The sequence below is a fragment of the Schistocerca serialis genome, chromosome 3, assembly GCF_023864345.2.
Source record: "Schistocerca serialis cubense isolate TAMUIC-IGC-003099 chromosome 3, iqSchSeri2.2, whole genome shotgun sequence".
NCBI lineage: Eukaryota > Metazoa > Arthropoda > Insecta > Orthoptera > Acrididae > Schistocerca > Schistocerca serialis.
In genome coordinates this window covers 290,518,458-290,542,780 of record NC_064640.1, presented here as the reverse complement: position 1 = coordinate 290,542,780, position 24,323 = coordinate 290,518,458, and the positions used below count along the sequence as shown (strand labels likewise).

The 24,323-nt window shown below is 40.1% G+C and overlaps 1 protein-coding gene across 3 annotated transcripts in view; it reads left to right on the top strand.

Annotated features, from left to right (window-relative positions):
- The window catches only part of LOC126470073 (uncharacterized), a 104,853-nt gene extending 80,787 nt beyond the window's left edge, over positions 1-24,066 (top strand). For all 3 annotated transcript variants that reach the window (XM_050097590.1, XM_050097587.1, XM_050097589.1), the window contains one exon: positions 23,693-24,066. In XM_050097590.1, coding sequence (XP_049953547.1) covers positions 23,693-23,876 — 184 coding nt within the window. In that variant the 3' untranslated portion in view covers positions 23,877-24,066. The remainder of the gene's footprint in view (positions 1-23,692) is intronic.
- Positions 24,067-24,323: the final 257 nt, after the last annotated feature.

Sequence of the window (24,323 nt, the reverse complement as noted above, 5' to 3'; positions counted from 1 at the left end):
TATCACCACTTAGGGAGAGTTTCACGAATGATAGAGGAAAAAGCACGCGAAATATACCACTTGTGTGAAATGTGCCACATTGCTTAACACCCCTTACACGAAATACACCCCATCACTTAAAGGCCCCCGTAAACAATTGAACATTTTGTCAAACTTAACTATGCCTGCCAAATATGTGACTGTGAATGGTGCAGTTTGACGTGTTTGTCAACCATAGATCGTGTTTGACAGTTTTTGTGAGAAACTTCGATTGACAGGAAGTTTGACAAGATGGTGTACATTGTTTGTGTCAACGTTTCGTTGCATATGTTTAATGAAAAATTGTTTTATTACAATTTACCTCACTGTACTTTCAATTTCCACTACTATGAAAACATACATCAAGTGTAAAAACAAAGTATCACTGACAGTTACCAAAATGGTAGAGGTACCACATCTGTTCCAGCCATGTATTACGCATGAGGAGATCATGAACAAAATCAGTATTTTACCCATGCAATGATATAGAAGCAGAGGGTTAGCTGAAAAGGTGGAAGGTACAAAGACTGTGGGTTCATTGGTGAAATAGAGGGCTGTGTAGTACCAGAATTGGAGCAGGGAAGGGGCTTGAGGGTAAGGACAAACACTAATGAAGGATGTTGCCAGAAGGGTCATGGGAATGTATGAGGTGTGATTGGAAAGTCTTAAGAATGGATCCGCTACTGCTTACTGGTTTGGCAGGCAGGTGCACGGAGGGTGGGGAGTGAGTCATTGCCTTTTCCTTGAACACCCTCTGATAGGAAACTGCGTTTCCTTTATTCAGTTCATTGTGGAAGCTGGTTGAGTACAGGTCTGTTAGGGCTTGTTGACAGATTCTGTCTGCGTGAATGTTGCCAGATTCTGTCTGCGTGAAAATGGACGTATAAATGGAGCAATGAGTTCAGTTTTAAAACCGGGAAATCAGCTTCCGAGACTTATGAACTATTAAAAACAGCTTTTGGAGATAATTGTATGAGCCAGTCAAATGTTTTTGTCTGGTTCAGGAGATTTAAAAATGGCTGCAAATCATTTGAAGATGAACCACAGTCCGGCCGTCCTTCCACCTCAAAAACAAATGAAAATGTTGTGAAAGTTTACGACTTAGTGTGCTATGATCATAGACTTACAGTTAACGAGATGGCTGATGGACTTAATTTAAGTTTCTATGCAGTTCAGGCAATTTTAACTGAAGATCTGAACATGCGTCGAGTGTCCATAAAATTCATTCCAAAAGTGTTGTCAAGTGACCAGAGACAATACAGACTTGAAGTATGCCAGGAACTGATTAATCAGACTAAAAATGACCCAAATTTGTTAAATAGGGTAATTACAGGTAATGAATCATGGGTATATGAATATGATCCTGAAACCAAAGTGCAGTCTTCGCAGTGGAAGACTCCAGGTTCACCATGACCGAAGAAAGCTCTGCAAAGTCGGTCGAAGGTGAAGACAATGTTGGTGATTTTTTTCGATTCTACTGGTATTTGGCCCTTTCGAACTTCTACCTGTTTCCCAAACTGAAATTTTCACTGAAAGGGAAGTGATTCGACTCGGTTGAAGTCCTAAAGGCAAATACGGAGAGCATCCTGAACACACTTCAGCAAAATAATTTCCAGGAATGTTTACAAATTTGGAAACACCGTTGGATTCGGTGTGTTCAGTCAGAAGGCGACTATTTTGAAGGAGATGCATTACAGTAGCATGTAAGTACCACCATTGTACAATTACAAGCCCATTCTTAAAACTTTCCAATCACACCTCGTAGGATATACTGCAGGAAGACTTTCCACCTGTGTGGGAAGGGTGCAGATGGCATAGGCTGTGAAGCACTCATTAAAATGAAGAACGTTGTGTAGGGCAGCATGCTCAGCAATGGGGTGGTTCAACTGTTTCATGGACACAGTTTCTTGGTGGCCATTCATGTGGACAGGCAGCTTGTTATCCACATAGAATACAGCACAGCAGTTGCATCGTAGCTTGTAGATCACATGACTGGTTTCACAGGCAGCTCTGCCTTTGATGGGATAGGTGATGCTTCTGACCGAACTGGAGTAGGTGTTGGTGGGAGGATGTACGGGACAGGTCTTGCATATAGGTCTATTACAAGGATATGAGCCATGAGGCAAGGGTTGGGAGCTGGGTTAGTGTAGATATGGATGAGGATATTGTGTAGGTTCGGTTGGCGGTGGAATACCTCTGGGGTGGGGGGTGAAGGATACTGGGTAGGGCATGACTAGATATAGTCGACATCCTGGCTGAGAATATGATTCAGATGCTCCAGTCCCGGGTGGTACTGAGTCATGAGGGGGAAATCTCCTCTGTGGCCAGACGGTGGGACTTCGGGAGGTGGTGGTTGACTGGAGAGACAAGGCACGGGAGATCTTTTTGTGTAAGAGGTCTGTGATTACAGACCTCAGTGATACCCTCAGTGTATTTTGAGAGAGACCACATGTCAGTACGGATGTGACAGCCACAGGTGGCTAAGTTGTATGGAAGGGACTTCTTGGAATGGAGGGAGTGGCAGCTGTCGAAGTCGAGGTATTGCTGGTGGTTGGTAGATTTGATATGCATGAAGGTACTGATGTAGCCGTCTCTGAAGTGGAGGTCAACATTGAGGAAGGTGGTTTGTTGGGTTGGATAGGACGAAGTGAAGCAAATGGGAGAGCAGGTGTCAAGGTTCTGGAGGAATGTGGATAGGGCATTCTCCCACTCGACCCAGATCATGAAGGTGTCGTCACTGAATCTGAACATGGTGAGGGTTTCTGATTCTGGGTGTTTAGGAAGGATTTGTCTAAATGTCCCATAAATTGGTGGGCATAGGGTGGTGCCATGTGAGTTCCCATATCCATAACCCGGATTTGTTTGTAGGTAATGCCTTCAAAGGAAAACTTATTGTGGGTGAGAATATAGTTGGTCATGGCACTTTGAAAGGAGGTTGTAGGTTTGGAATTTGCCGGGTATTTGGAAAGGTACTGTTCAATAGCAATAAGGCCATGGGCATTAGAGATGTTAGTGTAAATGGAGGTGGTATCAGTAGTGATAAGCAGGGCACCATGTGGTAAAGGAAAAGGAATTGTGAAGAGTTGTTGGAGGTAATGGATGGTATCTTTTATGTAGCAGGGCAGGTTGCAGGTGATAAGCTGAAAGTGTTAGTCTATGAGAGCAGAGGTTGTCTCTGTGGGGACACAGTAAACGGCCACAATGGGGAGTCCAGCGTGCCTGGGTTTATGGACTTTAGGAAGCGTGTAAAAGGTAGGAGTGCGGAAAATGGTAGGAGTGAGGAGATAGAGACCGACCCCAGGGAGAGGTTCTGGGATGGGCCTAAGGATTTGAGGAGAGACTGGAGATACTGCTAGATTTCTGGAATGGAGTCACTAGGGCATAGTTTGTAGGTGGACAAATCTGACAGCTGGCAGAGTCCTTCCACCAGGTAATCCTTGCAGTTCAAAACAACAGTGGTGGAACCTTTGTCAACAGGTGGGATTACAAGGTTGGGATCAGTTTGTAGGTGGTGGATTGTGGTTCTTTCTGTGGATTTCAGGTTAGTTTGCATCTTGAGGGATTTGTGAAATGATGGTGAGGCAAGATTTGAGGTTAAGAAATTCTGGTAAGTTAGCAGGGGGTGATTTGCAGGCAGTGGGGGTGGATCACCGTTGGATGGAGGAGTGAATTGAGTCAGGCAGGATTCAACATTGGTCTTTGGTTGAGTCTGATTGGTAGGGTTGGTGGTGAAAAAGTGTGTCCACTGTAGGGATCGGGAGAAAGAGAAGATCTTGAACAAGTCCTGTGTGATTGAATTTGTGAGTGGAGCAAAAGGTGAGGCCTTTGGAAAGGACTGCTACTTCAGTGGAGCTAAGGCTTTTGGAGGAAAGGTCCCTGACTGTGTTTGAGGTCTGTTTAGGTCCTGGATTCTGTATTGCGGTGTGAGGGAGTTTTTGAGAGTGAGATAAATGTAGTAGGTCTGTGAGGCAGGGTTTGTCAGCTATTAGGGGGCATGAGGGAGGTTTGGAGGTTGTTGTAGAGAGTGGTAGTCTAAGGTGCAATAGGAACTGAATAAGGTGGAGAGTTGATGTGCATGTTGCTCTAGTTCCTGGAGGCAAGGGTTTCACCCACACTCCTACCTTCTACATGCTTCCTAAAGTTCATAAACCCATGCACCCAGGACTACCCATTGTGGTCAGTTAGAGTGCTCCCACTGAGAGAATGTCTGCTCTCGTAGACCAACACTTTCAGTTTATTACCCACAACCATCCCTCCTATATAAAAGATACCAACCATTTTCTCTACCAACTCTTCAGTTCCTGTTCCTCTATCATATGATGCCCTGCTCATCACTATTGATGCCACCTGCCTAATGCCTTTTCCAATGCACCTACAACCTCCTTCCTAATCACTAGGACCAACTTTATCCTCTCCTCACCCACAATTACTTCCCCTTTGAAAGCATTACCAACAAGCAAATCCAGTGGACGGCTGTGGGCATTCACATTTCACCATTCTATGCCAACTATTCATGGACCACTTAGAGGAATCCTTCCTAAACACCCTGAACCCCAAACCCTTCCCCTTGTTCAGATTCACTGATGGCATCTTCATGATCTGGATCGAGGGGGAGGACACACTATCCACATTCCTCCAGAACCTCAACACTTTCTTCCCCATTTACTTCACCTGGTCCTACACAATCCAGCAAGCCACCTTCCTCCATGTTGACCTCCACCTCAAAGGTGGCTACACCAGTACCTCCATCTGTATTGAACATACAAACCACCAGCAATACCTCCACTGCAACAGTTGCCACCCATTCCACTCCAAGAGTCCCCTTCCATACAGCCTCAAGCAATTTCAGGTGTAGACAGGGCACAACAAACTTTCAGCAGCAAATTGAAAAGTAAGAATGTAAGGAAATCAGTAAAGAGAAAGAAAGTGTTGTTGTTAGGTAGTTCTCATGGAAGAGGTGTTGGCCAACTTTTGCAGGATGAACTAGGATCAGAATACCAGGTCACCAATTTTTTTAAACCTAGTGCTGGTCTGGAGCAGGTGACAGAGGATTTAGGATCACTTTGCAAAGATTTCACTAAGGAAGACACCGTGGTTATAGTGGGTGGGGCAGGTAACAGTATTGACAGAGATCCTGGGTACAGTATAGAGTGTGACCTAGTGAAGATTGTATCAGCGTCGAAGCATACTAATGTTGAGTTTGTATCTGTTCTTGGGCGCCATGACCGACCTCATTTGAACTCTTCTGTCAAGAGAGTTAATTTGGAGCTGGAACGGCTGCTTATGTCGGGTGCAGGGTCACACATTGGTGTGGTTCCTGTTGATTCTCTCAGTAGGTGGGATTATACTAGGCATGGCCTTCAACTCAACAGGAAGGGGAAGGGTAAATTGGCTGGGGAAATAGCAGGAAAGTTAAAGGGGGGAGGCACTGTCATGAGTGGTAAAATACCAGTGGTTATAGGGTTCAGAAAAGACCCTTTTTTAGGGTAGGGAGGACAGAAAGAAAGCAAATTTTAAGAGAGGTTAGAACTGAGACAAACCTTAAGTTTGAGAAAGAAATCAAAAAACATAATTCCAGGTTATTACATCAGCATAAACAGCTATTAGTTAAGAATTTTCAACAGTCAGCAGATATTATAACTCTACCAAATTTTAACTCAGTCAATGTGAAATGTCAGCTATCTGTATTGCATCAAAATATTCGAGGACTGAGAAATAAAATTAATGAATTAACTATCTGCATAGATGAATTAGAGTCTTCAAACCTAGCTGTTACAGGGTTTAGGTTAGCATCTCACTTTTGTAGATCAGAAATGGAGAAAGGAGGAGTTGCCACATTCATTAGGAACTGTCATAAATTTAAGAACATAGACATTCATAAATTTTGCCTAGAACAGCGTATGGAAGCATGTGCAACAGAATTAGAATTTCACAAAAAATCCTTCATGATATTAAGTGTATATCGAGCACCTGCAGGTAACTTTAATCTGTTTGTAAACCACCTTGAAGCTGTACTGGCCCATTTAACAACCAAAAACAAAGAAATAGTGGTTGCTGGTGATTTCAATGTAGATTTCCTTAAAGACTCTCCCAATAAGAACTTATTTGAGTTAATAACACTATCATTCAACTTAATTCCCACTGTAAAGTTCCCCACTAGGGTAGCCACTTGCTCACAAACAGCCATTGATAACATCTTTATAGAAAAGTCGAATGAACAAAATTATATTACAAAACCAATAGTCAATGGCCTCTCAGACCATGACATGCAGTTCCTTCTGTTAAATGTTAATACTGAACAGGATATAAAATCTGTTAAATCTGAGCTCAAGAGGGTAATCAATAAGCCAAAAATTGATTATTTTAGGACACTCCTCAGAGACATTCACTGGACTGATGTTTACAGTGCTCATGGCATGAATGAAAAATATAACACTTTTGCTAATAAAGTGTTTACCTTATTCGAACACTGTTTTCCCCCAAAACTTACCAAGGTTAGAGCAAAGTCTACAAAAAAGCCATGGATTACTCGAGGAATAGGGGTATCTTGTAAAACAAAAAGAAAACTGTATCTGTCAATCCGAAACAGTTTCGATGTTGATGCTATAGCACATTACAAGAAATACTGCAAAATATTAAAGACTGTAATATGGATGTCAAAGCAAATATATTACAAGGAAAAGTTAGTCATATCAAATAACAAAATAAAGACAATATGGGATATAGTGAAGGAGGAGACTGGTAGAACCAGACATGAAGAGGAACAAATAGCATTAAGAGTAAATGATACATTGGTGACAGATGTGTATAGTGTTGCAGAACTTTTTAACAAGCATTTTATAACTGTTGCTGAAAAGATAGGGTTGTCAGGTTTGGTAGATGCTGCTATGGAATACCTCAGACCAGACATTTCAAGTAACTTCCATAATATGAATTTGACCCTCACTACCCCAACAGAAATAATGTCCATCATAAAATCTTTAAAATCAAAAACATCTAGTGGGTATGATGAAATATCAACAAAGTTAATTAACGAATGTGATTCTGAGCTAAGTAATATATTAAGCTATCTGTGTAACCAGTCATTTATCAGTGGAATATTTCCTGAATGGCTGAAATATGCTGAAGTTAAGCCACTGTTTAAGAAGGGAGATAAAGAAATAGCATCAAATTTCTGTCCAATTTCACTGTTGCCAGCATTCTCAAAAATTTTCGAAAAAGTAATGTACAGTCGGCTTTATAACCATCTTATCTCAAATAACATACTGTCAAAGTCACAGTTTGGATTTCTAAAAGGTTCTGATATTGAGAATGCTATCTAAACTTACAGTGAAAATGTGCTTAATTCATTAGACAAAAAGTTGCAGGCAACTGGTATATTTTGTGATCTTTCAAAGGCATTTGACTGTGTAAATCACAATATTCTTTTAAGTAAATTAGAGTATTATAGTGTGACAGGAAATGCTGCAAAATGGTTCAAATCTTATATCTCTGGCAGAAAACAAAGGGTGTTATTAGCAAAGAGACATGTATCAAGCTATCAGGAATCATCCAACTGGGAACTAATTACATGTGGGGTCCCACAAGGTTCCAATTTGGGGCCTTTACTTTTTCTTGTGTATATCAATGACCTTTCATCAGTAACATTACCAGATGCCAAGTTCGTTTTGTTTGCCGATGATACAAACATTGCAATAAATAGCAAATCAAGCGTAGTCTTAGAAAGATCAGCTAATAAAATATTTGTGGACATTAATCACTGGTTCCTAGCCAATTCTTTGTCACTAAACTTTGATAAAACACACTACATGCAGTTCAGAATTTGTAAGGGGTGTCCCATGAGTATATGTCTAACATACGATGACAAGAAGATAGAAGAAGTGGACAGTGTTAAATTCTTGGGATTACAGCTTGATAAGAAATTCAACTGGGAGAAGCACATCACAGAACTGCTGAAGCGTCTTAACAAATCTCTGTTTGCAATGCGAGTTTTGTCAGACATAGGGGATATAAAAATGAAAAAGCTGGCATACTATGCTTACTTTCATTCCATAATGTCATATAGGATTATTTTTTGGGGTAATTCATCGAGCCAAGCTAAAGTTTTCCAGGCACAAAAACGTGCAGTAAGAGTTATATGTGGTGTGAACTCAAGGACATCCTGCAGAAGCCTGTTTAGGGAACTACTGCTTCCCAATATATTTATTCCTTAATGAAAATTGTCATTAAAAATATATCACTTTTTCAAACCAACAGCTCAATTCATGGAATCAATACTAGAAATAAGAATAATCTTCACAAGGATTTAAAGTCACTTAGTCTTGTACAAAAAGGTGTGCATTATTCAGGAACACACATATTCAATAACTTGCCAGCAGCCATAAAAAGCTTAAAAACCAATGAAATTCAGTTTAAGAGAAGCCTAAAGGATTTATTGGTGGCCAACTCCTTCTACTCCATTGATGAATTTCTCAGTAAAGCCAACTGATTTGTGTATATAAGTACTATATAACTTCTGCGCAATTTCAGTGCAGTAATGTGTTCATTGTAAATAAGTATTATAGTAGTTGTATTACATGTTTATTACCTTATAAATAAATAAAAAAAACTTTTTTATTTTAAATTCAGTGCATTAGTATTTGTAGAATGACTTTCATATAGTGTTCATTAAAATATGACGATCATTCCACTTGGGACCTGTGGAATGGTACATTAGTTTATTTGTTTTAGTTGTAAATATTTGTATGTATTGTTGTTTTTCTGACGTGTTCCACATCCTGGAGGACCTCCTCACTATGGATCAATTGGAATGAAAGTAAATCTAATCTAATCTAATCTCTAGCCACCTGTGGCTGTTGCATCTGTAGTGACAACAGGTCTCCCTCGAAATACAATGAGGGTCTCATTATGTCCTTCACAGACTGTAATTATCCTCCCAACATTGTACAAAAACAGATCTCCCATGCCTTATTTCTTCAGACACTTACCACCTCCCAAAGTCCCACCGTCTGGCCACAGAGGAGTTTTACCCTCATGACTCAGTACCACCTAGGACTAGAGCAACTCAATCACATTCTCTGCCAGGATTTCAACTACCTCTCATCGTGCCCTGAAATGAGGAATGTCCTACCCACTATCCTTCTCATCTTTCCCGCAGTGGTACTCTGCTGCCCACTAAACCTGCCCACACAACTCCTTCTCCCAACCCCTTGCCTCATGGCTCATATCCCTGTAATAGACCTAGATGCAAAACCTGTCCCATACATCTTACCACCGCCACCTACTCCAGTTCAGTCACAAGCATCACCTATGCATTTGTAGACAGAGCTTCCTTGTGGAAACTAATGAAAGCATCTCACTTTGGGTCCAGTTTCACCCCCGTTTTCCGTAAATTTCTTCCTGTAATATGGACCAGTTGGGGAAGGATGCCTTAGGGAGTGCCACTTGCAGTGTAAAAGATCTTATACACAGAACAACTACACTCCTGGAAATGGAAAAAAGAACACATTGACACCGGTGTGTCAGACCCACCATACTTGCTCCGGACACTGCGAGAGGGCTGTACAAGCAATGATCACACGCACGGCACAGTGGACACACCAGGAACCGCGGTGTTGGCCGTCGAATGGCGCTAGCTGCGCAGCATTTGTGCATCGCCGCCGTCAGTGTCAGCCAGTTTGCCGTGGCATACGGAGCTCCATCGCAGTCTTTAACACTGGTAGCATGCCGCGACAGCGTGTTTGTGAACCGTATGTGCAGTTGACGGACTTTGAGCGAGGGCGTATAGTGGGCATGTGGGAGGCCGGGTGGACGTACCGCCGAATTGCTCAACACGTGGGGCGTGAGATCTCCACAGTACATCGATGTTGTCGCCAGTGGTCGGCGGAAGGTGCACGTGCCCGTCGACCTGGGACCGGACCGCAGCGACGCACGGATGCACGCCAAGACCGTAGGATCCTACGCAGTGCCGTAGGGGACAGCACCGCCACTTCCCAGCAAATTAGGGACACTGTTGCTCCTGGGGTATCTGCGAGGACCATTCGCAACCGTCTCCATGAAGCTGGGCTACGGTCCCGCACACCGTTAGGCCGTCTACCGCTCACGCCCCAACATCGTGCAGCCCGCCTCCAGTGGTGTCGCGACAGGCGTGAATGGAGGGACGAATGGAGACGTGTCGTCTTCAGCGATGAGAGTCGCTTCTGCCTTGGTGCCAATGATGGTCGTATGCGTGTTTGGCGCCGTGCAGGTGAGCGCCACAATCAGGACTGCATACGACCGAGGCACACAGGGCCAACACCCGGCATCATGGTGTGGGGAGCGATCTCCTACACTGGCCGTACACCACTGGTGATCGTCGAGGGGACACTGAATAGTGCACGGTACATCCAAACCGTCATCGAACCCATCGTTCTACCATTCCTAGACCGGCAAGGGAACTTGCTGTTCCAACAGGACAATGCACGTCCGCATGTATCCCGTGCCACCCAACGTGCTCTAGAAGGTGTAAGTCAACTACCCTGGCCAGCAAGATCTCCGGATCTGTCCCCCATTGAGCATGTTTGGGACTGGATGAAGCGCCGTCTCACGCAGTCTGCACGTCCAGCACGAACGCTGGTCCAACTGAGGCGCCAGGTGGAAATGGCATGGCAAGCCGTTCCACAGGACTACATCCAGCGTCTCTACGATCGTCTCCATGGGAGAATAGCAGCCTGCATTGCTGCGAAAGGTGGATATACACTGTACTAGTGCCGACATTGTGCATGCTCTGTTGCCTGTGTCTATGTGCCTGTGGTTCTGTCAGTGTGATCATGTGATGTATCTGACCCCAGGAATGTGTCAATAAAGTTTCCCCTTCCTGGGACAATGAATTCACGGTGTTCTTATTTCAATTTCCAGGAGTGTATATAGACATAAAATGCACTTAAAAGCTATTGATGTACACAATCAGACATGGTGGGGTTGTCATGTACCCTCTTGTTAAAGTGCACTGGAAACAGAGGGATAGCACTTCTGATGACAGAGCTGTTAACTTCCTCTGCATGTGAAGTAGTAGCTGCCCATGTATTGGGACACTAGGACTTCCAGAATGGCCGGATGACCTGTGGTGACAACCATTGAATCTGAGTATGTGGCATCAGCAGGCATTTCATAGATGAACCAATTAAATTAAATCAGCAACATTGACTGTACTAATCTGACTGTCACAACAGGCTGAACAATTCTAATGCAGAACATTAGCTTTTCCTACCATGTTTACCATATGGGTAGATGGACAAGCCAGAAGACAAGGGATGAAATAATTTATTCAGTACATGATGTGTACTAGAACTGTGGAGTTTCTTTTACAGCTGCTAAGTGGTTATTTTTTGTGGAGCAAATATGAGATAAATTTGGAGAAGTTTCCGCATTGGAAAAATTCAAAATGCTTCACCACTGATGAAACCATCCACCACTGCACAGTCTCGAGCATTTCAGAACTGTGGACTGTACTAGTGGATATTGCTCCACATAAATCTCTGCATAGGAAATTCTCTCTCAGAGAATTTACACTCCAGAAAGATGAAGAGCTGCAAGCTAATCTGGAACAGTGAATAGCCCATTTCATTCATTGTTTTCAAAAAGGTTCAAAAGATAAATGAACAGATAGAAGCACTTTCTTTGTAGCTTTTGAAGGAATGTCCACCCAGGAAAAGTTGAACTTAGGGTGAACAGATGTGATGGTAAACCTTTCATCCCACCACTCATGAGGTGTTATCAATGTTTATGGTTTGGCCACATCATCCCATTGCACAGCACACCCAAAATGCAGAGCAATTCATGCCCACCAACTTTGTGAACAACCAACTGTGTGTATAAACTGTCTAGAACACCATGCTCTGTGTTCAACATTTTGCCCAGGAAATACAAAATCAAAGAAAATACAAGAATTGAAAGCCGTTGCCCATCTGCTGTATTCCAAGCCAAGAAAAAAAAAAAACCATAAAAACCTGTATCCAGTAGCAATGGTGAGAAATTTTACCAATCATACCTACTCCAACATTTTCAAAATTGTTTCCACCACATGATGTAAGCCACAGACATGCAGCCATATGGAAAAATTATTCTCAAGAGAAATCTCCATCTCCCTTCACTTTCTATCTTAGAGAGCAGGAACTTCTGAGCTGATACACCAGGAGACACTTCATGTCTTTCCAGCATCACAAGAGAGGAAGAAGATCCAATCCATAGCATCATCATCCTGAAATACAATAGATCCACAGCCAGATATTACCTAATTGGTAAAAGAGGCTAGGACGTGGGACTGTAGAGCTGTCCAAGTGTCTTCATATCCAGAACTACAACCTGAAAAATTACATGAAGAAAAAGCAGCAAAAGAGAAAAAGAAAATTATATACACACTACTTCAACCTCAAGAGGAAAGCCGGGAGAAATTGGCAGATCAACATTTATCAGCTTACACTGCGCTGACTGCATCTCCACTGTTTTAGTGATATTATGTTGGAATTGTCATGTTCATCATCGCCACCTGGAAGAAACTGGACAACTACTGGCAAATTATTCCTACACTAAAAGAATCATGGTTTTAGGAAGACATTTTCCTACAATTAGAGAATATTAGGTATATACAAGAATAGGATAAATACGGAGTGGGCATCTGGAAGTCTCTGCATACTTGCCAAGTCAGACAGACAGTGAAGAAATACTTCTGAACACTATACTCAAAGCAATAGGTATTAGAATCCAATTGAACATGATGATCACAAATTGTAATATGTATAATCTTCCTGACAGGGAAAGGTGGAATAACTGTTGAAGCAATTACTCCATCTTTAATTTTATTAGAATATTTTAATGCTGATGATCGCATATGAGGCTGCAAGATTACGATTTGTAGAGGGCAACTAGCAGAGAAATTTATTTCAGGCCTTGACCTCTGTTAATGAATTAAGGAGCCCCAACATATTTCAGGCTGCCTGTGACTCCTGTTCTGCAACAGACATGAGAATCTGCAGATCTAACTTTGCACTAATGATCGAGAGAAGTTTTCACGGCAATCTTTTTATTAGTGACCACTGCCTGAGGATTTTATTGGTTCCAAACACACAAAAGAACATTTTTCTACCACATTGCTCACTATGGAGGCCAGTTGGGAAACTTTTACTGCTAAAGTGCAGATCACAATAAATACAGAGGAGAGAATCAACGAAGTAGTACAAGACACAATGGGAACATTCATCCAAGCTGTGAACATTACAATACCCTTCTCATCAGGCCCTTTCTTCATGAAAGGCTGTTACGTGGTGGTCCAAAGGGATCACAGACGCTGTCAGAACATGGCGAAGAGCAACATGATGAGATGAGTGTCACCCATCTACTAAGAATTTAATTTTATTTAAAGGATCATGGGTAAAGGCACAATGCATAGTTAAAAAACAGAAGGAAGATAGTTGGGAAGAGTATGTTTCTTCTGTGAAAGCACTTACCCCGACTTCCGAAGAATGGGCCAAATTACAGTGTATTACTGGCCATCATTAAACAAATAGAATTCAAGGAATCTTCAATAAGGAGAAATTAACACCAATTGCTCAGATATCACTGAGTTGCTAGCAGTATACGATGCAGAAATTTCTGTGTCTGATAAACACCATCCTAATTCCATTCACTACCACATCTTAATGGAATGTAATGTCCTATTTTTTAATTCAAAAGGACTACATATAATGCTCCCTTTTCAATCTGGGAAGTAAATAATGCTTTAAAACAATGTGGAGATACGTCCCCTGGACCAGACAACATACACAATACAATGGTTCAACATCTTATGACAGTAGTAAAACACTCCACTCTAAAAAATGTTTAATGGCAAGATGGCACAGTTCCCTTTTCACGGAGAGAGAATATCGTAATATGTATACCAAAGACACATTGCATGTAAACAGCTACAGACCAATCAAGCTAGCAACTAATTTGACAATATTATGGAAAGGGTAGATTGAGTAAACTATTAGAAAGGATGGGTAATGGATCGCTTGGTGTATGGATTATAGAAATCTCCTTCCCCGATTCCAATGTGGATTCAGAAGATTCCAAACTGCCATCATCTCATATGGCCAGACTGCCATCATCTCATATGATTAGAGTTTGCAATTGGAAATATGTTTTTGCACCACTGTGAGTTGATAGCAGTATTTTTTTTATTTACAAGAGATTTATGAAACAACATGCCAATGTAACAGTTTATCAACCACTCACATGTATTAAACTTATCACTTTCATTGTTTTGAGTCAAGATAGAAACAGTTCTCAATAACCAATACTTGCAAGAAAACAGAATTCCACATGGGTCAGTTTTGAGTGACACTCTTTTTGTGATTGTAATGAGAAGCATAGTTAATGCAGAAAGACCTTGTTGCACCAGCATTTTACATCAATGATTTCATTTATATTGTACTTCCATATCCTTAATGTTTATAAACAGCAGAATGCCAACTCCAGACAGCTGAACAGAGACACAAAAATGTGGGCAAAACCGTGGAAATAGCTTTCCGCCAACTAAATCACATGTGCATTTTTGTAGAATATAACTTGCTCATCTTCATCCAGAACTATGCATGGAAACTCAACTGCTGAAAGTACAGGAATAGTATTGTTCCTTTTAGGTATTAAACTTGAGTGGCTACCACATGTACAACAACTCAAGCTGATAAACATGAAAAACACAATACGCTTTTTCCTCTGCATCACTTCCTGGGGAAGAGGTAAAACGATTTTACTAATATTTTTTTTAAAGTCATGGTTTTATTCTGTTTTGACTGTGGAACCATTGTTGACATGTTGGAAGCACTGCCTGCAAGACAATCTTGCCTCCGTTGCATCTTCATTGACCAGCAGCAAGGATGAACTTCTGTTGTGGCAACAAAGACATCGTAGATCCTAATTTTTATTGCTGTGCATTTTATTCTGTCTTGCAAGAATATCCCCATTTTAGACTTCTTTACACTGGCAATTTTAAAGATAAGGAGCAAGTCGGCTATCCAATATGTCCATGAATGGAACTGAGAACAATATTCTCTACCAAAAGAATGTAGTGTTTATACGGCAGAATTGACAGCTACATATAGCGCCCTAAAAACATAACAATTACTACTCAACAAAATTTCATAGTAAGCAGTAGCAACTTGAGTACATTGAAAACAACAGATTAGTGTTACAAGACATCCACTGGTCTCTGCCACCCATGATTGACTATATTCCCTTCATAGTATAGAGACATCCACTGTCATCCTTGGGACACACAGTCCATCAGCATTCCAGGTAATGAGGTGGTTGAAAAACTAACCAAAGAATCAGTGGGTATGGAAACACAAGAAGTAGGCATTTCAACTGCTGATGTAAGAATGGATATGCAATGCCACAAGGAAGCATGAATGACAAAGTACTGCAATATTCAATAAACTATAAATAATGAGAACCATCACCAAGGTCTGTCAGACTTCACTATGAAGATCAAGGAAAGAACATATTGTCTTATGCCATCTGCAAATTAAAGTACAAATGTATCTCATGAATTTATACTGTGGCATCCCCCCCCCCCCCCCCCAAGTCCCCTCGCCCTCCACCTCTCACACACATGCACATGCACAAAAAAATCAATGCATCTGTGGAGCAGTCCTAACAGTTCAGTGCATTCTTGAAGATTGTACAGCTGCCCAAGACACACAGTGTCATTTGGAACTAGAAAGCACCTATCACAGATTCTAACAGATGATGAAACAGCTATAAGCCATGTACTACACTTCTTATGAAGGAGTAGCTATTATGACAAGATTTAATGACAAAGTGAGCAACATTGGATTTTGACTTAGAGAGTGAAAACAGATGGTGACACCCTGAGTTGCCACCCAATCCAATCTTCATTCCTGAATACGACTTAAAAAATAAAATAAAATGCTTTTGTTTATCTATTCTTTGACATAGTAGTGTAGTTCTAGTTAAAATAACTATTTATTTAATACAGTTTTTGCTACACAGAACTACATAACAACATGGAATTACAATGAATGCAGATATATTTTTTGCAGCTGCATTGCAGTGGATATGATAAACAGAACAACTAAAGAGTAACTACTCCAATGTTTAGCAGCATGTTTTACAGAGTTTATATTTCATGGCATCAGTTACAGCCACGTACTACACCCTCCCCAGTGATAGTGTTCAGGTGTTTCTTTGGAAAGTGCATTGATACGACGAGAATATATAGTTTATTGGATTATTTACTGACACTCTGGAGGTTTTATGACTGGAGCTGATTGTTTACTTGAAGTGGGCGACTCAGGATCAACAGTCTTCAGCGGGAAGGACGGCTAGAGTCTATCGATGGAGATGATCTCCTGAACATGATGTGTTTAAACGGCAAAGCACTTTTCAGAGTGTGAATGTACCAGGGGTGGTCCACTGTAGATAGATTGGAGAGGTTTCCTCTGTGCATTGTATCTTGTGAATAGATGTGAAGACTTCGTGAGTTCAGGATGGATGGAGACAGATGTTGTGGCACAATGTCAAACTTTATTGGTTTAACTGAGGCATTGAGCTGCTTAAAGTTGAAACTGAAAGTCAAAACATTTCATTCCACTGGTATAGGATAAAAAAAAATCAAATGGAAGTTTAGTCATCAAGCTGTAAGTCATGTCTGCAGTGATGGCATTATATTATGGAATTACATAGGCGTGGAGACATATTGACACTGTTGGTAAGTTGTTGATCCAGAAATCTGAAAGTCTAGCTCTTAAGATATGTAAATATTGCAATGCCACTGTTAAACTTTGCCATTTGGTACTGGATGGTAAGTGGTGGTTATGGTGTGTACTCTTACTGCCTGTCTCAGGTGAGTGAACAAGTGACAATCAAACCACTGTCCTCTGTCAGTGGTGCTGATTTTAGCAACTGCAAAATATACAATTCATAACAAGCAGAGATGTCTTAAAGTGGAACTGCCTCTGGCCAACATGTAAACCTGTCAATCATTGTCAAGAGATCGGCAAAGTCTTGAGATCAAGGTAATGCTCTCAGTAGATCAACAGGGGTATGTGGAAAATGATTGCCAGCTTCACTGATAGTTCCACAAGCACTAGTTGCATGTTTTGCAACTTCAGTCGTTAACAGCGAATACATGTTTTTGCCCACAGCTTTACATCTTGTTTCAGCAAAGACCAAATGAAGTGCTGTCAGATCAAGTCTACTGTGCCTTTGATGCCAGGTTGAGCCAAGTCATGTAGTGCATGGAATACTTTTTGCTGTTAGGATGGCAGTACATATGGCCAGAGTTAAGCTGTAGAAGTATCAGAAAGAAGGTGTGATCCATCCTGTAGCAATACTGTTACAACTGCTAAGGAACAGGAGTCTGAATTCTTCTGTCTGGCCAGTTCTGGATCATTACTGTGTGCCTTAGCAATATCTTCATATAAAATGCTGGTTGGCAGCATTATGTCTTCAACTCTGAAACATGTATCAGTCTTCTAAGACAGTCTCTATTACACATTGTGAACTGACAGAAATTCCAGATGGCACAGTTGCCTTGGTGTTGCTTTTCTGATTACTGTTTAAAGGCAAGTGTTCATGGCTTGTGGTCTGCGAACTGTCTGCCTTCCAGACGATAAAAGTGTTAGACTGCTGAATAATGCTGTCAGCAATTCACGATCATAGATACTATAGTTATGTTGTGTGTTGGTGAGAGACTTGGAGAAAAATGGCAGTGGTTCAGGTGTTCCTTCTCAGAGTTGGAGTAAAGAAGGACCTATAATGTAGTCCAAATGAAGACCTGTTGAGAGATGAGCAAGCAGAGTTCCATTAGGTAGTAGCTCTTGTATCTTCTCGAGTGACTCGAGTGCTCCGTCAGTCCATTTAATAGGGTGATTGTCCTTCCTCTTGATATTCTTGTACGAGATAAACAAAGGTTGCCAGATTTCTGCAGCATGTGGTTACAATCATCTCTAGAAATTCACATAACCTAAAAAATGGTGTAGTTCTCTTATTTTTGTAGTATGGGGAAAGTCTTTGATTGTCATCATTTTTTCTTCTAATGACAAAATTCCTTGCTGTGACAAACGATAAGCCAAGAGTGATATCTCTCTCTAAACTGAGAATATCATCTGAAGAAGAATACACAAAAAGAACAACATTCAAAATGCTGTGAATAAATCATTGAAATGTTTTTGTTCAGTTGCTGAAATGAAATTCTAAGGTTCAAATGGCATAAAGCAGCTGTTTTAGGCACATCTGGTGCAACAGAAATGAGGTTTGGTAAAATTAGTTTTAGAGAATATCTTTCTGTTGGAGAGTTGGAAGTTGAAATATTACAAATGAAGTATGAAAAGTGGTATGGCACTGTGAGAGCATGTAAAGCTCTTTAATCTCCACAGGGATGCCAAGTTCGATATTTCTTTGAAACATGATGAAGAGGACTAGATCAGCAACTTTTAGAAAGATGACATATGCCAATATTGTTCATCTCTTGAAATTCAAGTTGCGCTTGAATTAATTTTTCTGGTGACAAGTGTCTGGGTCGTGCATGCACTGCAGGTCCTGTAGTTGTGATCATGTGTTCACATTAATTTCGAGAAAACTGTAATTAGGTTTATGCATGAGAATGTTATCTGTTTAGAAAGTCTCAATATTTATGCTGTGCCTCAATAAATAACACCAATCTGTCAGTAGTGATTAATGTTTGTTGGTAAAGCAACATTTTGGACGCAACATCAAGTAACAGATCGTAGTACCCCAAGAAATTGTCACTAATAATTTACTGGCAGACATCTGACTATACAGGGTGGTCCATTGATAGTGACCGGGCCAAATATCTCACAAAATAAGTGTCAAATGAAAAAACTACAAAGAACAAAACTCGTCTAGCTTGAAGGGGAAAAACCAGATGGTGCTATGGTTGGCCCGCTAGATGGCGCTGCCATAGGCCAAACGGATATCAACTGCGTTTTTTTTTTTTTTTTTTTTTTAAGTAGGAACCCCCATTTTTTAATTACATATTCATGTAGTACGTAAAGAAATATGAATGTTTTAGTTGGACCACTTTTTTCACTTTGTGATACATGGCACTGTAATAGTAACAAATGTATAAGTACTTGGTATCATGTAACATTCCGCAAGTGCAGACAGTATTTGCTTTGTGATACATTACCCTCATTAAAATGGACCGTTTACCAATTGCGGAAAAGATCAATATCGTTTTGATGTGTGGCCATTGTGATCAAAATGTCCAATGGGCGTGTGCTATGTATGCTACTCGGTATCTTGGATGGCATCATCCAAGTGTCTGGACCGTTCTCTGGATAGTTGCGCTATTTAAGGAAACAGGAAGTGTTTAGCCACATGTGAAATGCCAACCACGACCTGCAACAAATGATGATGCCCAAGTACATGTGAGAATCGGGAATCTCAAAAACATCGGTCTTGAGAATGCCACATCAACATCGATTGCACCCGTACCATATTTCTATGCACTAGGAATTGCATGGCAACTACTTGGAAAGTCATGTACAGTTATACCACTGGGCACAAGAGAAATTACAGGATGATGACAGATTTTTTGCACGCGTTCTATTTAGCGACAAAGCATCATTCACCAACAGCGGTAATGTAAACTGGCAACTATTGGGCAACGGAAAATCCACGATGGCTGCGACAAGTGGAACGTCAGTGACCTTGGCGGGTTAATGTATGGTGCGGCATTATGGGAGGAAGGATAATTGGCCCCCATTTTATCAGTGGCAATATAAATGGTGCAATGTATGCTGATTCCCTACGTAATGTTCTACCGATGTTACTACAAGATGTTTCACTGCATGACAGAATGGCGATGTACTTCCAACATGATGAATGTCTGGCACATAGCTCGCGTGCGGTTGAAGCGGTATTGAATAGCATATTTCATGACAGGTGGATTGGTCATCGAAGCACCATACCATGGCCCACACGTTCACTAAATCTGATGTCCCCGGATTTCTTTCTGTGGGGAAAGTTGAAGGATATTTGCTATCGTGATCCACCGACAACGCCTGACAACATGCATCAGCACATTGTCAATGCATGTGCGAACATTACGGAAGGCGAACTACTCACTGTTGAGAGGAATGTCATTACACATATTGCCAAATGCACTGAAGTTGACAGACATCATTTTGAGCATTTATTGCATTAATGTGGTATTTACAGGTAATCACGCTGTAACAGCATGCGTTCTCAGAAATGATAAGTTCACAAAGGTACATGTATTACATTGGAACAACCGAAATAAAATGTTCAAATGTACCTACATTCTGTATTTTAATTTATAAAACCTACCTGTTACCAACTGTTTATCTAAAATTGTGAGCCATATGTTTGTGACTATTACAGCGCCATCTTTCACAAAGCGAAAAAAGTGGTCCAACTACAACTTGTATATTTCTTTACGTACTACACGAATATGTAATAAAAAATGGGGGTTCCTATTTTAAAAAATGCAGTTGATATCCATTTGACCTATGGCAGCACCATCTAGTGGACCAACCATAGCGCCATCTGGTTTCCCCCTTCAAGCTATACAAGTTTCGTTCTTTGTAGTTTTTTCGTCTGACGCTTATTTCGTGAGATATTTGGCCCAGTCACGATCAATGGACCACCCTGTATATGTGTGTTTGTAGTGTAGAGAGTCATTTCTGAATGTTTTTGCAGTGTAGCATTGTTGCTGGCAGTACAAAAACATCTGCTGCAGAATCTATCAAAAACTGAAGATTTGTGCTTGATCAGTTATGATCAGACAGCAAATGATTTAGCCTCCTCACACTGCACTGCACCAAGTAGAAAGCATTCTAGTTTTCTGTCTTGAGTGTCAGAGGACTGTTGAGAAACAAATAAACATGATAGTACAAATTTCTTCACATTCTGCTTGAATTTATGATGATACCAACTTATCGGCTGTTTGTTTGCGATGATTTCAATCTGGTTCTCAGTCATTTCTAGGTTTGTAGCTTAAGAATCTGGTTCATTAGTTCTGAAAGCATCTTCTCCAGATGTGGAAAGTCAGTCATCTTAAGATGGAGGTGAAACTGTTTTAGCACTGTATGCGAACTGGCTGGGGTTCATGATGTCTAAGATTTTTTTTCAGCCACAGAAGCCATTGTATTGAGGCTTACATAATTGCTTAGCTGCTAGTATAGAACATGCATTGGTTGGTAATCATTGTAGAACTATAGTTTTTAAAAAATTGTTGGTTAATTGTGTCCCAACAAGAATACACATATTTCTTGAGTGCTGTAGATAATTTTTTGCTCCTAGTTCTAATCCACTTAGTAATTTTTTTGTTTTTATTTTTGTATTGGACTCTGACTGTTCAAAATCTGAGATAAGACGTGTTTTGAAGTCTGCATGTGGGGAAGCTGGTAATGGTTTGCATATGAAATCTGAAATTAGCTCCACAATTTTCCGATCCCAAATATAATGACAATTTGTCACTTAAGTGCTTATATTTGTGATAAAAATATTTGTGATAAAAATATTTGTGATAAAAAATTGAGATTCCACTTTTTAAACCCGTATTTTCACCTTTTTCCACCAGAGAGGTGGTATTTTCACAGTCGTGCATGATATTTTGATGCCGCCATTGTTTAATCGTGGGTTTGCCATGAAATTGTGTATTTAAATCAACACAGTAAAATTAAAAAAAGGTTTTTGATTTTTACATACTCTGGTTTAGGTTTTAGGGTCACCAGTTGTGGTCATAGTTAAAATAAGTATTCATTTAGCATCAATTTTGCCACACAGAACTAAAATTTAGCACAACTTTTGCCATATACAACTAAATAACAGCAGAAATGTATGTATATTTTGTGCAATCATGTTACAGTGGATATGATAAACAGAAGACTTAACTACTTCAGTGTGTAACAACATTTTTAATAGATTTTACATTTCACTGCATCAATTACAATCACAATAGATACACATGGCATACTTTGCAGTTTTATCTTTTTTACATAATGATCTTAGCTTTTACCTTAATGACAGTTACATTTTATTACTTTAATTTACCATCCGTGTACAAACTGCAATACATATGATAGCTTTATTACTATGGGAAAAAAATTCTAGTACCTACATCTTCAAATGCTATAAGAGGAACTAGTAACCATGTAGTGAAGGCCCTTGAAATTCACAATCATCATCATCATCATCATCATCATCATCATCCATTTGCTACACTCCAACCAGCACAACAAATGTACTCCATACAAATGATGATTCAGAATGTTCATATCATTGTCTAAAACATGCCTGGCAAGAATTTGTGCTCCCAGAACATGCTCACACTCTGTGAACACAGCTGCAGCTTGCCCCATCACTGCACCATTATGAGAAGGTGTGTGGATGAGACAACTCTTTACCAAACTCTGCACACATACTTAGGGCAACATGTTTGAAACAAAGTGTGGCTACTTCTGAGAGCCAAATATTGCAGCTTATTTTCTAAGCAGGATTTGATTTCTGTGTTTATTTTCAACTTTTTATTTTTCTGCCAAAGCAATAACTTTCATTACCTAAATAAGTACATTAGACACTGCTAATACCTGAGCATACCTGCAAAAACTTTACACACAGGTAGCTTTACATGCAGTTGTGATCTTAAATTTATACACATTAAAATAACTTAAGTGGTTTGTCTGTGCTGTTGAGGTTATTGCTCGTGGGGTAAAATTTAGTGAAAGAATTGTAAATTTCTTGTTTGGACAACTAGGCCATTGAGCTGAGAAGTTGGAATAATGAGGTATATCAGCAGCCAAAAGTGAGAACAGTTTGACAAATAAATCTAAATCGTTCTTCAGTCACAGTGTCTTCGAATCTTTGATAATTAATGATGAAATAGTTTCAGTTACTAAAATGTAGTCAGTCTGCTACTTAACCATGCTGTCAGCAGGATATTAAATACTATTTTGTAAATATACTTTTTCTAGAGTAGGTGTGTGAGTTACAGCACCAAAAAACATAGACGTCAATTGAATCTTGCATGTTACATCCTGCAGCATTTCATTTATCTAGGATATCTAAGCATACAGGCACATAATTAAGAGCAGAGTACTAAAGAAACTGATTTTTAATTGATGGTATTTAAAAGTAACTAATTATTTAAATTGCAATCAAGACTACCCACCACACACACCATCATGTCGTGCCAAGTAGCAGACAGTCACACACAGGTCACTGCTTCATAAACAGTTCAGAGAAAATTCTACTGACTAAAAAAGTAGTAATCACTACTTCTTACGTGCCTGACCAGTAACCAACATTTCTTCTTGCGTGTTAGTGGTTACCTAGCCCTGTAATCATTGTTTGTTTTTCATTTAAGACTTTCCTTCAGCATAACAAAAGCCTGTATATTCTCCTTTTTAATACTTGCCCACACAATTTGATAGTGTTTATTTAGATATGCCCAAAATATTTGATGTTTTCTTCTGTAGCAGACATTTAAGTGGTTTCTGTCAATGTATCTAAAAGACTTCTGAATGAGAATTTTACTCTCAAATATCTGGATCATTTGCTTGATTTCTTGTTGTTGAATATAGAGCATTATATTGTTGACATTTCTATCTTTCTGTTAAAATATAATAGCTTTCTCTTTTTCCAGAGGTGTGCAGTCTGAGACGAATTACCAGTACAGTCGGCTAACAAATGTCTGCAGCAGAAGCAGTCAGTATCCAGTCAAGTGTGACATTGCTGCACCACGCATCATGAGTTCTGTGAATTATGCTACTGAATATGACCACATTGGTCGCAAGTGGCCTGTCAGAGCTGTTGTTGATCCAGGGTAGATTATGTTGAGATATATTTCTTCTTGTAGATAAGTAAGATTCTTAATATGATACATTCTGCATGATTATAGACTTTTCAGTGGGATCAAAGATAGGAAAATAGATCTTTTGTTATTAAAAGGCTGTGTAACAATTGCACAAAAGAACACTGGAATTAGATTTTAACTTTGTTTAGAATCATGTTAACCAATTTATCTGTGTGTTGTTTTGGATACAAGGGCCTTTATGAGGAGATGCTTAATGCAGTGTGTGATGACATATTTATTTTTATTGTTAGTGAGTTGAACTCTGAATACAAAAGAACAGTGTGGAACAGAAGGGAGAAACTGAAGCAAACCTAGCAAGGAAAATGAATCTTATTATTAAGAGCAGTTAACACATGTCCAAGTACCTCAATAACAAGTTGATAGCAGTTAGATATTTGTATAAAAATAAGGTCTCAGGAAT